The sequence below is a fragment of the Leuciscus leuciscus genome, assembly GCF_965113295.1.
Source record: "Leuciscus leuciscus genome assembly, chromosome: 4".
NCBI classification, from domain to species: domain Eukaryota; kingdom Metazoa; phylum Chordata; class Actinopteri; order Cypriniformes; family Leuciscidae; genus Leuciscus; species Leuciscus leuciscus.
In genome coordinates this window covers 15,545,701-15,559,260 of record NC_138728.1, presented here as the reverse complement: position 1 = coordinate 15,559,260, position 13,560 = coordinate 15,545,701, and the positions used below count along the sequence as shown (strand labels likewise).

Sequence of the window (13,560 nt, the reverse complement as noted above, 5' to 3'; positions counted from 1 at the left end):
ACATTTAATGATAAAATAAACACATTGTGAATAGTTATTCATGGGTCTCTGAAGGTTTAACTGTCATGGGAATAAAGCATCATGTGATGTTGATGACTAGGATGCATTAGAGCTGGTGGACAGATTAAACAGACACACTAAAGAGAGAATTGTGGACTATCCTGCAGCATGTGCTGCCAAAGCATGTCTAAAACCCCCTTGTCTGACATTGAGGAAGACAGCACTCCCATCTAAAGACTTGATTATATAACGCAGGAGGCTAGCAGAGAGCCGCCCAGTCTATGATCTCTATCTGAGAGACTCATCTTCTGTGCAAAACAGTCTCTGAAATCTAAAGCATGTATGTTATGGACCAAATGTAATTGAAATTTGATCGTGGGTGCATTTAACAGTAAGTATCCACTTAGCAGCCATCAAAAATCATGCTATCAACCTCACAGAAACATGCTAAAACTACCCAGAGCACCTCAGAAAATCCAGAGCAACTCCCTGGCAGCCCCCCCACTATAAACCAGCATCATTTAATTACAAAACTCTGGTTTAACATCATCAGATCATTACTAATGAACCTGTTTACTAGACTGGTTCACTCTGATCAACTCTGCACTCTGTTCTAACAGCAAAGTACACTGGGTGCGTAAAGCTGGCTGTGCCAGACCAAATACATTTAGCCCTCTGGCTAAGGCCAACCAAGATTACCGGAACATTCTGAGCATGAACCCGGCTGGAGCCATTACCTTTTGTGTGTAGAGAATTAGTTTGCCGCCAACCAGGGCCAGAGTGGGAGGCTAGTTGTTTGTCCCCATAATGTGAGGTTGGTTGTCATTCTTGTGTTTAATCAAAGTGCCGATTATGCCCTCATTAAAAAGCTTTTACTCTCCCTGCGTATGCAGCCTCTGTCTCCAAAGTAATTCCCAGCAGATTTCCCAAGGGACTTCCTGGCTGAGCAACCGCACTCTTAATCGTTTGACTCTTGGAGTGTCTCTTCACAACACCTGCCTGTTTCTCACAAACCTATTTCAGCAACACACACTTACACAATGTGGATGTTGCTTTTCTGATGGAAAACGCCGATTATTTGGGGGCGTACATTTTCAGTGGTGCTTGCTGAGACAGCCTTTTAAATTTTAGTATTGAAGTTTGGTGCATCCCCAAGTCATCCCTAAACTTTTCATGAGGTTTGCTGGAAGGTATCTGATCGTATCAGACATTAAAACAGTGGAAACATCTAGAAATCAGAGTTACAGAGACATAGCAACCACCTAGAAACACTTAGAAACCACCCACATTGCCATGATAACAGCGTGGTAATGTTTTGAAAAATATCAGAACACGTTAGTAGCCACCTAGCAATGCTTAGAAACCACTCAAAACACCCTAGCGACTGCATACTAACACGCAAGATGGCATTCAGAACACCCTAGCAACCACAATGCAACACTTGGCAGCCATTGCATAGTAACACAAAAAAAGTATTCTGAACACCTTAGCAACTGCTTTGCAACCACTCACAAGACCCTAACATAATTTTCTTCAGAAAATGCAAAGATCTAGTTTCTTAAGCAATCGAGCTCACTATAATCATTTTAATTAACAAGACATTGTCACTAGGTTGCTTTGATTAGAGCTTTTAGATTTTCTGAGACGTCACCAAAATCTTGATGCGTCGCAGTGTTGTTTTCTTGCTCTGTGTTTTAGGTGTGAAGAAGCAGTTCGAGAATTCATCCTTGCATATTTTCTCTTAGTAATTGGTTAATATTTAAAATGATACCCCCCCCCCCCATCTTTCCTTCTCTCTTTCATTCTGTCTTTCTTTGAAATGCACTCTTTTTGTCCTTTCCTGCTGTCTTTGATCACTAGCCAATAAACAGCCTCAGTGCTCGGAGACAAATGTAATATATTAGTGGTGTGTGTTCCCTGGTGTCACCGCTTTAATTGAGAATGTCAGGCAGGTTAGCGCCAGGCTGAATCTCGACCTCACGTTTAATTGTGCGAGAAAGACGTGCCCAGCAGTGATGTCAGGGACAGGAAGTGTGTGTGAGTGTATGAGATTGAGTGGGGGTATGCTGAAGGCCCCCTAAGTTGCCTGAAGAACGAGCCGTCTGGACGATCAATAGATAGCTCGGTCTCCTCCAGTGATCTGTCTATTTAAGACAAAGTCACTTTCTCTGCCGCCACAGTAATGGAATCTCAGCTAATCCCAGATATAGTACATTAACTCACTCTTTTGCCTTTTTGTCTTATTTTTCCTAGGTGGAAGTGGAGGTGGAGAGCATGGATAAAGCAGGGAACTTTATTGGCTGGCTTCATATCGAGGGCGTGAATCTCTCCGTGGCTCTGGTGGAGAACGCCCTGTCAAAGGTCCACTTCACTGCTGAGAGAAGCTCCTACTACAAGAGTCTGATATCTGTGGAGGAAACCGCCAGACAGAGGAAAGAGAAGGTGAGTTTGGTGGAATTCCAGAATCTCTCATGCAGACTCGGGCTCTGTTCCAAAACCACCTAAGCAGCGTTTTAAAGCATCATTGGCGCTCTTCTGGCACACAACCTGTGCAAACATAGTAGGCAGACAGCAGTGTTATGTTGTCTTTTAAGATACCTTCTTTTGGCCCATATATAAGGCAGCACCAGAACCCTTTTAAGGCAAACCAGTTCACACTACGGCCATTTTGGCAACATTCCAGTCAGCTATTTATATTCTTAAACAAAAGGCTTACACATTCAGCTACTATCTACTTTAACATCAGAAAGGTTCAAATCAATATTTTGTCATTGAGGGCAACCCCAGAATGCATTGCAAAAAGCACAGTTGTGGACAAGACTAAATGGTTATAAATGTATTTATTTTCAAAGACTGAATGATATTGATATTGATAGTATTTTACCCAATATTCATGTGCTACATGTTTTTTTTTTTTTTTTTTTTTTTTTTTTTTTTCTTCTATGTTTAGAGTATCAGATGTTAGATTAGCAACATGCTAACAACAGATCCGGTTGGAATCAATTTTGGAATCTATGTGCACCACAGACTGTTTCAAATCAATCCTTTACGAGTTTCCATTTCATTAAGAATGTTGCCCCGTAGAGGGTTATCTGCCTATGTAGACAATACAAAGCAGGGCTGCCCACTAGGTTTTGGAATGGATCTTCAGTCTTCACTCAGTCACGATCAGAAATTCTGATGTATCCTGCCTGCATCTGACTAGCAAAGAGATTCATTGCTTATTATTCCATATATCTTCCAGCTCCACTCTGGTAATAAATATCTCTTTTCTGCCCAGCATGCCTTGAGCTCCTAGAGCTGTGGCCAGAGCCTGTCATCCAGTGTATATGTGAACAAAGAGAATACACAAATCTGTTGTCATGTTGCATTAGTTCAGGTAGAACAAATGGACACCAGACATCGAATAACTGTGGGAGCTGGACAAAAGGCACAGGAATGAGTATGTAGCTCAGGGGGTGCCACAGGGCTATGTCTTTGGCACTATCAGTTTTGTTCTCTTCTCCCCACTAAGCTTTGATTGATGAAACCCTCTTCATTCCTGATCTCAATCTCTCTCTTCATTTTCATTATGGCCGAAACGGAAAGCAAAAGCTCTGGTGGACAAACAAAACTCCAAGCACTTCTTTCTTCTGTCCTCTATCCCTCATTTGGTGAGAGAGAGTGGCTCCGTGCTGATAGCAAAATGATCTACGGCCCAAGGCGATGAAGAGCCTGTTTCTGTCTTCCTTGTCAAATCTATCATTTTTTTCATCTCTCTCATATCGCTAACTCTCGCCTCTACAAAATATTGCACAAAGTCCCAAAACATATAGCCACATCTTTCTTTCAAATGCAGTGTTATCGGCTTCCATCCCCTGTGAAAATGGCGACCAATATGAAATGTGCATACATAGATCTTCCCTTCTGATTGAACATCTGTCTGGCTTAAAAAGTCAATCTTGCTTGTTTACACTCCCTTGGATATACACACAGGCACAGGCACTCGCATCTGCACACTCACTTGCACACCTCTCTGCCACAGTGTCACCTCGCTGTAAACAAAGCATGGCATGTTTTGCACTGACACCTTGAGGAAAGCACAGTTTGACCCTTATTTCCTGTGCTGTCGCTTTCCCAGTGGGTCGGATTGACTCACTGGCAGTGAATCAAAGACGACAAGTTGGTTTGTTCTGCCCCAGTCTCCTGCTCTCTGGCCCTGTGTTTGTCTGGAGGGGGCCGCCAGTACAAGGCCACCCTGATGTGAATGTGTTTGAGAGAAAATGCAGTTGCCACCCATGAACTGGACAGCTGCATTGTTCTCAAAGACTGTAGATGCTGGTTGTCGGATCTGGCCCTATCCATTCTTGAATTCCCAGGCCCCACTGAATAATGGAGATAATTAACCCTTCAGGACCAGTAGAAGAAGAAAAGGAAAGCTGAGGGCAGCGTTTCTTTTATCTTGATGACCTCCTCCTCCACAGCCAGGTGTTGAAGTTTTTTGTTTACTTTTTGTTGTTGTTGTTGTTGATGATGATGGATGCGGAAGTGTTAGATGTTTGTCGTCTTAGGTGCCCAGTTCAGAAAGTGAATGGGTGAGGTTTCATTAAAAAGTACTTTTTTCTTTTTCATTGTTGGTCTTTGGCACAGAATCATTGAAAGATATATTATTGATATATGATATGATATATATAGTTACAGTGCCCTCCACAATTATTGAACCCCCTGGTAAATATGATCAAAATTGGCTGTAAAAAATAAATCTGCATCGATTATCCTTGTGATCTTTCATTCAAAAAATGTGAAAAATTCTAACCTTTCATTGAAGTAAAAGAAATGAAAGTGGGGGGAAATCACATTATGAAATAAATGTTTTTCTCCAAAACACGTTGGCCACAATTATTGAAACCCTTTTATTAAATACTTTTTGCAATCTCCTTTTGCCAAGATAACAGCTCTGAGTCTTCTTCTATAATGCCTGATGAGTTTGGAGAATAACTGACAAGAGATCAGAGATCATTCCTCCATACAGAATCTCTCCAGATCCTTCAGATTCCCAGATCCATGTTGGTGCTTCTTCTCTTCAGTTCAGCCCACTCATCAGGTCAGGGGACTGGGAAGGTCATGGCAGAAGCTTCATTTTGTGCTCCACAACTAATTTTTGTTTTGATTTTGATGTTTGTTTTGGATCGTTGTCCTGATGGAAGATCCAACCACGGCATATTATAAGATTTCTAGCAGAAGGCGTCAGGTTTTGATTTTTTATCTGTTGATATTTGATAGAATCCACGATGCCATGTATCTGAACAAGAAGTCCAGGACCTCCAGCAGAAAAATATGCCCACAACATTAAAGATCCAATGGTATATTAAATTGTACACATGGGGTACTTTTTATCATTGTGTTCACCAAACCCATCTAGTGTGTTTGCTGCCAAAAAGCTCTGTTTTAGTTTCATCTGACCACAGAACCCTGTGTTGTTTGAAGATCCAGTCGTGTCTGACAATTAAATTTGCTGGAGTTTGTTTTTGGAGGAGCGAGGAGGGTTTTTTTTAAACCCTCCCAAACAACATCTGGGGATGTAGGGGTTGTTTGATAATTTTTTTTTTTAGGCTTTCTGACCAATGTAAGACTCAACTAATCTCTGCAATTCTCCATCTGTGATCCTTGGAGAGTCTTTGGCCACTCAAACTTTCATACTCGCCGTGCATTAAGACAGTATAGACACACGTCCTTTTCCTGGCAGATTCATAACATCTTTAGTTGGTTATAACTTCTTAATTATTGCCCTGATGGTCAAAATGGGGATTTTCAATTCTTTAGCTATTGTCTTACAGCCACTTTCTAGTTTGTGATGCTCAACAATCTTTTGTTACGCATCAGAACTATATTCTGTGGTTTTACTCATTGTGATGGATGATTAAGGGGATTTGGCCTTTGTGTTTCCTCATATTTAAACTTCTGTGAAACACGAAGTCATAGCTGGACAGTTTCATGTTCCTAGTCACCCTGGTGTACTAAAAAAGGTAAATATTAATGGGAATATACTTCAGAGATATTTTACTCGTAAAAAATTCTAGGGGTTTCAATAATTGTGGCCAACATGTTTTGGAGAAAAACATTTATTTCATAATGTGATTTCCCCCCACTTTCAATTCTTTTACTTCAATGAAAGGTTAGAATTTTTCACATTTTTTGAATGAAAGATCACAAGGATAATCGATGCAGATTTATTTTTTACAGCCAATTTTGATCATATTTACCAGGGGGTTCAATAATTGTGGAGGGCACTGTATATTACATCTAAGTTTGCCATTTGAGGCCAGAATACTTTATAATCTAAAGTCTCATCACACAAGACTAGGTTTGGATCTCTTCACACTAGTTTCATTGTTGATTAGCAGAGACATCTTAGTAAACCTTCACTAAAACCAAAGAGTCTTACATTATATTTGTTTACTTGCGTGCAGAAAGAGGGTCCCATGATCCCCACAAGTATTGTGCTTTCATTGCCCATTTTTATTTTGGACACAGCTTCCCTGTAGATTGAGGGAATCCATTTAGAAGTTCCTCAAAGCATCATGTGCAGTCACCGCTAACACTGCTCTGAAATGTAAACAGTTGCTGCACGGAGTTTTTCGAACACTTCTGGTTGCCGGGCAACAGAGTTATGGCTGCTGATTATAGAGCGCGGTTTATGACCCAGTGTTCACTGAGCCTACCCGCATTCTCACATTTCACAACACAGGCTATTAAAAGAGCCTTCTTGTAATTACAACACGCTAATTATGAAGCGGCAAATCTGAAGAGAAGTCAGCTTTCTGTTGAGAAATAAGGCTTTGTCATCTCAAATCTGCATTTGGTCTACTTCAGCCAGGCTCTGGCGGGCCGCCCCATGATTCTCGAAAACTGGGACAAAACCCACCACTGATTACGATCCTCCCTTAGATCATCATCCTCATCATTGTTCAAAACATCACTGAGCTTGTCCGCTGCTCCCACGGTCACTCGTTTGTCTGCTTGTTCCTGCCTTTTCTGGTATTATTAGGGCATAATTCCGTCACCGGGGGGTTGATTTGAGCTCTAATAGCCTCCCCAGGCTCTTGTGTGCTTTACAACACTCGTGACAGGGTTCCGCAGGGGTTGAGAAGGGCAGCCGTCTGCTAGTGACATTTAAGCTCGATAAATTTGTACTGTGGGTGAATGCAGCTCACCTCCACGTGTCGTCCATGTGTGTCTGGACCGAGGTGGTCTATAATACTTGGAGAAAAGATGGGAGAAAATCCTTTTTATATTAAGAGACCTCCAAAACAATCAGGTTCTGTAACATGACAACATATTTGCACATAGATTTCTCACTAATTTATTCAGTCAGAATACACCCATTTATATGTCTGTCACATGAGAAAAATGCTTTTGCAGAGGTTAAAGTTAATTATGGTTATCCCATAATTTACTCAGCCTCAAGACATCATAGGTGTATATGACTTTCATCTTTCAGTTGAACACAATTAGAGATATATTAAATAATATCCTCGCTCATCTCAGCTTTGTAATGGCATTGAATAGTGCCCGATTTTTTGAAGCTCCATAAAGCGCACCCAACCATCATAAAAGTAATTGTACTTGTGTTCATGAGAGAGTTAAGTTCTGGACAAAGGGTAACGTAAGCTTAGGTGAGAATTGACTAACACGGAGGCGCAGAGGATAGAGCAAAACAAAACCCCGGTCATGAATTAAAAGTCCAAAATGAGAAGTTTTAAAGAAAAGTGTTGGAGGAATTTGATATCAGAGAAGAGGAGCAATGTTCTACATCATACGTCGTCAGAGGTCACCCTTCCGCCAGAACTCGACTCTCTCTTGAACACGTGTATAGTCGTTGCTGAAAGCCAGTGATTATAGTTTATAAAGTATTAAATATGTTAAGTTTAAATAAATATATATATTTTTAAAATGTTCTTACTAAACCCATGGCTTCACTTCAGAAGGCATTTATTAACCCACTGGAGTCATATGGATTACTTTTATGATGCATGCGCTTCTAAAACTCGGTCATTTCAATACTGGGAAGAGCCAGGATATTATTTAATATAACTCTGTGTTCATCTGAAAGAAGGAGGTCTCGTACACATAGGATGGCTTGAGGTTGAGTAAAGTATGGGATAGTTTTTGGGTGAACTACGCCTTTTATGTGTACCCCTTTAATGTCTGCAGTGGTTTCTGAAAGAGTATTTTTGTTGATCTTTGATTTAATTTGGTTTCAGGGAATATTTTTGAGTACCAGTTTATTAGTGAGAGGTGGAACCTCTGTGCGCTACACTTGAGCGCTACAGACAATCAAAATATACAAATCAAACCCAAAAGTGCCCACTTTTTTTGCTCATTGTACGTCTCAGAGCTAGGGAGAAACCCTTTGTGCTTTAGTATAAGCTTCTGTGAGTTGGCACTTTTTACCTCCTGGCTAATCTGGAGTGAGCCAAGGATGAATGAAGGCAGTGGGAGGCTCAGGTCAGTCTAATGGAACCCGAGTTTTCAGACTTGCTTTACTACATTAATATTTAGCATGGAGATGAAAGCTCAGAGCTCGCTATCCTTCTTTAAGATTTACATTTTGTTCATGTTGAACAATGCATTTTAATTAAAGGCCCTCTTTTAATTTCCTCTGATGGAAGTGATTTCGTTCTGAAAACTGACTTGCCTGAACTCATGAATCTATCACAATTTATCTGTTAACAACAAAGTGGCCTAAATAAAGTTTCAACACTTTTTATATCATGTTTTTTTTTAGTTCCAGAAGCAGTGGCTGTTGCCATGGCAAATATTATAAAACACGACAAGATAATTACATACATGCCACAGATGAGGTTATCTGAGTTCTTGAGAAAGTAAATGCTATTTTGAAGTTTCCAGGTGTTCGGTTTGCAGTTTTTCCCAAACTCAGATTTTCTTCAGTCATTCATCTGAAAGTACTTTTTCAGAGGTGATTCCCTCACTTGGTTTAAAGCTGTTTTAGGCTCATAATTATATTATCATATCATTATGAAATGATGATATGGGGGGCTGCATTGAGTAATGAATAAAAAATAAATACTGACATTCGGTGAGATTCATTTTTATTTATATATATATATATATATATATATATATATATATATATATATATATATATATATATATATATATATATATATATATATATATATATATATATATACACATTCACTCACTCACTCACTCACTCACTCACTCACTCACTCACTCACTCACTCACTCACTCACTCACTCACTCTTTAATTTGTGTATTCATTCATAGGATTTATTTCTTTGAAATAACATGCACTTATAAAGCATCCACAGTAAGACCAGGAACATGTATTAATCAAGTAAATGGTGTCTTTTTGACCAGTTATATAGAGTAGCATATCTCCTTGTCTTTCTTTCCCACTTTTGTCATGCCTGTGCTTTGAGTTGCTCTAAATTGCATTAAGTGTCTTGTAGAAATGGGGTTTGTGATTATATATGCATTTCCATTCTGTTCCTCGCTCCTATCACCACTGTCATCGTTGCCTTCTAATTTAACAAATGGAGGGCAGGCTGTGTCAGACAGGAACAACCAGAGCACTGTGGTGAATCACAGTAAGAGTTATCCAATTAGACACAGCAACTCTCCCCGGAGGCTTGCGCTAAGGCCTGCTCCGCCACAACAGGGACTTGGCCGGCTAAAGAGAGACAACAAACATGGCAGGACTGATGTCTCTGATGTAAAACATTGGCTGTAAACATCAGCATGCGTACACCGACTCCTGGGCCAATCAAATTTGAGATTGTTTGTCTGAACTATTCATGAGTTTCAGCCAGGACATTAATTAGTTATATAATGTTGCAATATATATATATATACAGTTGTGCTCGAAAGTTTGTGAACCCCCTGCAGAAAATGTGAATAATTTTAACAAAATAAGAGGGATTGTACAAAAAATGCATGTTACTTTTTTATTTAGGACTGTCCTGAATAAGATATTTTACATAAAAGATGTTTACATAGTCCACAAGACAAAAAAAAAAAAAACCAGAATTTATAAAAAATGACTCCATTCAAAAGTCTATGAACCCTTGATTCTTAATACTGTGTGTCATTACCTGGATGATCCACAGCTGTTTTTTTTTTTGTTTTGTGATGGTTGTTCTTGAGTCCCTTGTTTGTCATTAACAGTTGAACTGCCCGATGTTCTTCAGAAAAATCCTCCAGGTCCCACAAATATTTTTGAAGTTTTCCAGCATCTTTTGCATATTTGAACCCTTTCCAGCAGTGACAGTATGATTTTGAGATCCATATTTTCACACTGAGGACGGCTGAGGGACTCAAACACAAATAATATAAAAGGTTCAAACATTCACTGATGCTCCAGAAGAAAATACGATGCAGTAAGAACCGAATATGTCCGCATATTTGATTAAATATCTTTTTTAATTTTTTTTATCTTAAAAAAAAAAAAAAAAATTACACATTTTTTTTATACTTCCCTTCGGAAGCAACAAAAATACTTTCATGTTTTCCGGAAGACAAATTAAGTACAATTTACCTTGATCTTCAGTGCATCGTGTTTTCTCCTGGAGCATCAGTGAATGTTTGAACCTTTTTAATAGTTGTGTTTGAGTCCCTCAGTCGTCCTCAGTGTGAAAAGATGGATCTCAAAATTATACTGTCACTGCTGGAAAGGGTTCAAATATGTAAAAGATGCTGGAAAACTGAATAATTTGCGGGTCCTGGGGGATTTTTCTGAAGAAATTTGGGCAGTTTGACTGTTCAGGACAAACAAGGGACTCATGAACAACCATCACAAAACAAAACAAAAAAACACTTGTGGATCATTCAGGTCATGAGACAGTATTAAGAATCAAGGGTATGTAAGCTTTTGAAAGGGGTGATTTTTATAAATTCAGCTTTTTTTTTGTATTATTTTTTTTTTTTTTGTCTTGTGGACTATGTAAACATCCTTTATGTAAAATATTTTATTCAGGACAGTACTAAAACAAACAAAACAAAAAAAACATGCATTTTGTATGATCCCGCTTATTTTGTTAAAATAATTTATATCTTAACAGATTCTGCAATGGGTTAACAAACTTTTGAGCACCACTGTATATATAAAAATGTTTTGTTTGTTTTTTTGCACTTAAAGAAGTGGAATACTAATTTGTTTAAACAAGATGATCACTAGATTCAGATACTACATTTGTCAGGATGGTCAATTAGTCTGGTAATTTTTATTTTAAATGTACTATTTTTCTATTTTTATTTTTATGTTTTTAGTCCCTATTTGAGTAGAGATTTGATCAATATAGTTTTTTATGATCGACAATACAGGCAATTTTTTCATAAAAGAAAATGTTATTATTTTCTTATTTTCATATACATATTCTGTGTTCCTTCTTGACACCACTAAAAAAATCATTAAACTACTGCAATAGCAAGTATCATAAATGTATTTAATAGTATTCGTTTTATATGTATAATTTATTATATTTAATAATGTTGTTATTCTAAAGTAAAAGGTTCATCTGTTGTTGTTTTTTTCTTTCATTAAAACAGAAGTATTTTGTTAGCAGTATGTTTGTATTCAGTTTTTCAAAAGTATTGTATCTCATTTGTTAATCCCAGTTAATTCCCTGGCGTGAGCGTTATCGTATCATAATTGAATGTACATCTTAAGAATTCATCACGATAAGTCTTGCTACTCTTTTTCATCGAGGTTTCCTCCATGGCAAAGTTTACTCAAGTGCTCTCCATGCCAAATCAGAACAAAACGCCTTGCAGCATGAATCTTGAACAAACAAGAAAAAGCTCTTTGCGCTTCTCATGGCGTCTCTGTGGTTCCTATTCCTCATCTTGAATTCATGAGCAATTGCAGTCTTCTTTGCTACATAGGAATGACAGAGCCTCCCCTGGCAGAAGCAGTGATTATGAGCAGCGCAAAGAGTTCGTTCAGGTCACCCCTACATTACAGATGAGCGTAATCCATCCACAAACCCCTATCGGTACTCGCTCTTTCCGAACCTCCCCCGTGTTTAACATTGATGTTTTTTTGCATGGATTATTTTCAAATTTTTAAACCCACGCATAGAAGTTTTGTTGTGCTAAAAAGTTTGGCAGATCTGTGGACTGTGTTCCTGCAAATGTGCTAATAAAGATCTCTGCAACGGTTTCCATTGCAAAACAAAAGTTTAATTGAGTATTTACGCACCCAAGTGTTCTTTGCTGGCAGGAAAGCAAATTGGGTCTCTCTGTCTCAACAAACCCTACAAAAAAGTAATTAATTCTCTTTGCACTTTTAGTAAGGAGGCTAATTAATGTTCTGGTGACACTTAGCAATGGCTTCATATATTAGCAATAACACTATCCTTGCCAGGCCATATGTCTTTGTTTTTGCTCAGATATTTGTTCCAGACTGATTATGATGTAGTGTTGAGTGTTTATTTTTTTATCAGTATTCTAATTTTCTGATGTGTGTGTGAGAGTGACAAACGACAAATCAGCCCCTCCAGAAATATTGCAGTGTTTAGCCTGAACAGTAAGTAAAATAAAAAATAAAAAATAATCTGTTCTGGTTAGTTTTTCAGAGTACATAAGGTACTTAATGCAATCTCTGAAAAAACAAACAAAAAACATTAATTTATTTTTATGTAGTATAGCATGTACAGACAAACACCAATTTGGTCTACAATACCCTTCAGTTTGATAGCATTGGTTCATGCATTCGGTGTCATGGAGTACATGCACCTTTGCAGTATTTGTTTTCATTCATTTCCACTTATACCAATATATTTTTGACATTTCAAGTTGTATAAGTTAACATTAATGAATTGTAAGTTAATGAAGGAGCAATAAACAATAGTGTATTCATAAGTTAACATTACTAAATGCTGTAATAAAAGTTTACGTTTTGTTCATAACTAATGGATAAACTGTTGATTAGTAGTACACTAACTAATGCCTGAACTTTGCTCATCATAATTGCAATTTATCGGCCAGTGCTTATCCTGTCACGCTAACAATGAAAAGCAACTTTGCTTGCACTGAAAAATCTGTAATTCCCCAAATATGTCTTTGGTCCTTTTCATCGTGCACCCAGTACCACTAGAAAAAAAAGTGCTATATTCTATGGGGAAATGTGTCCTGTGAAAAGCAGTGCCTCCTGGGAAATTGTTTTGATGTATGTTCACCAACAGGTTTGGATTTGTGTTAGAGTATTGTGTGTGTGTGTGTGTGTGTGTGTGTGTGTGTGTGTGTGTGTGTGTGTGTGTGAGAGAGACATTAGGTGCTCTACTCTTGCTTACCTCAGTAGAGGGCAAGAAAAGATCATCTCTCATCACACAAAGGGGAAAAGCTGAGAAGGGCTATTCCATACTGTACATCTCATGGATTATGTAAGATGCGCATTTCTGCATAGAAAATGGGCTTAGGTCATCTACTCCTAACACGCGTACACTTCACGTACACACTTCACATACACACCACCACATAAGCAATTTGAAGGCAAGCCAGGGCTCTTTATAACCACACACACACACACACACACA

The 13,560-nt window shown here is 38.5% G+C and overlaps 1 protein-coding gene across 1 annotated transcript in view; it reads left to right on the top strand.

The window, feature by feature from the left end:
• Positions 1-13,560, top strand: part of snd1 (staphylococcal nuclease and tudor domain containing 1) — a 176,705-nt gene that overhangs the window by 116,123 nt on the left and 47,022 nt on the right. The window contains exon 17 of the mRNA XM_082167808.1: positions 2,254-2,442. Coding sequence (XP_082023934.1) covers positions 2,254-2,442 — 189 coding nt within the window. The remainder of the gene's footprint in view (positions 1-2,253; positions 2,443-13,560) is intronic.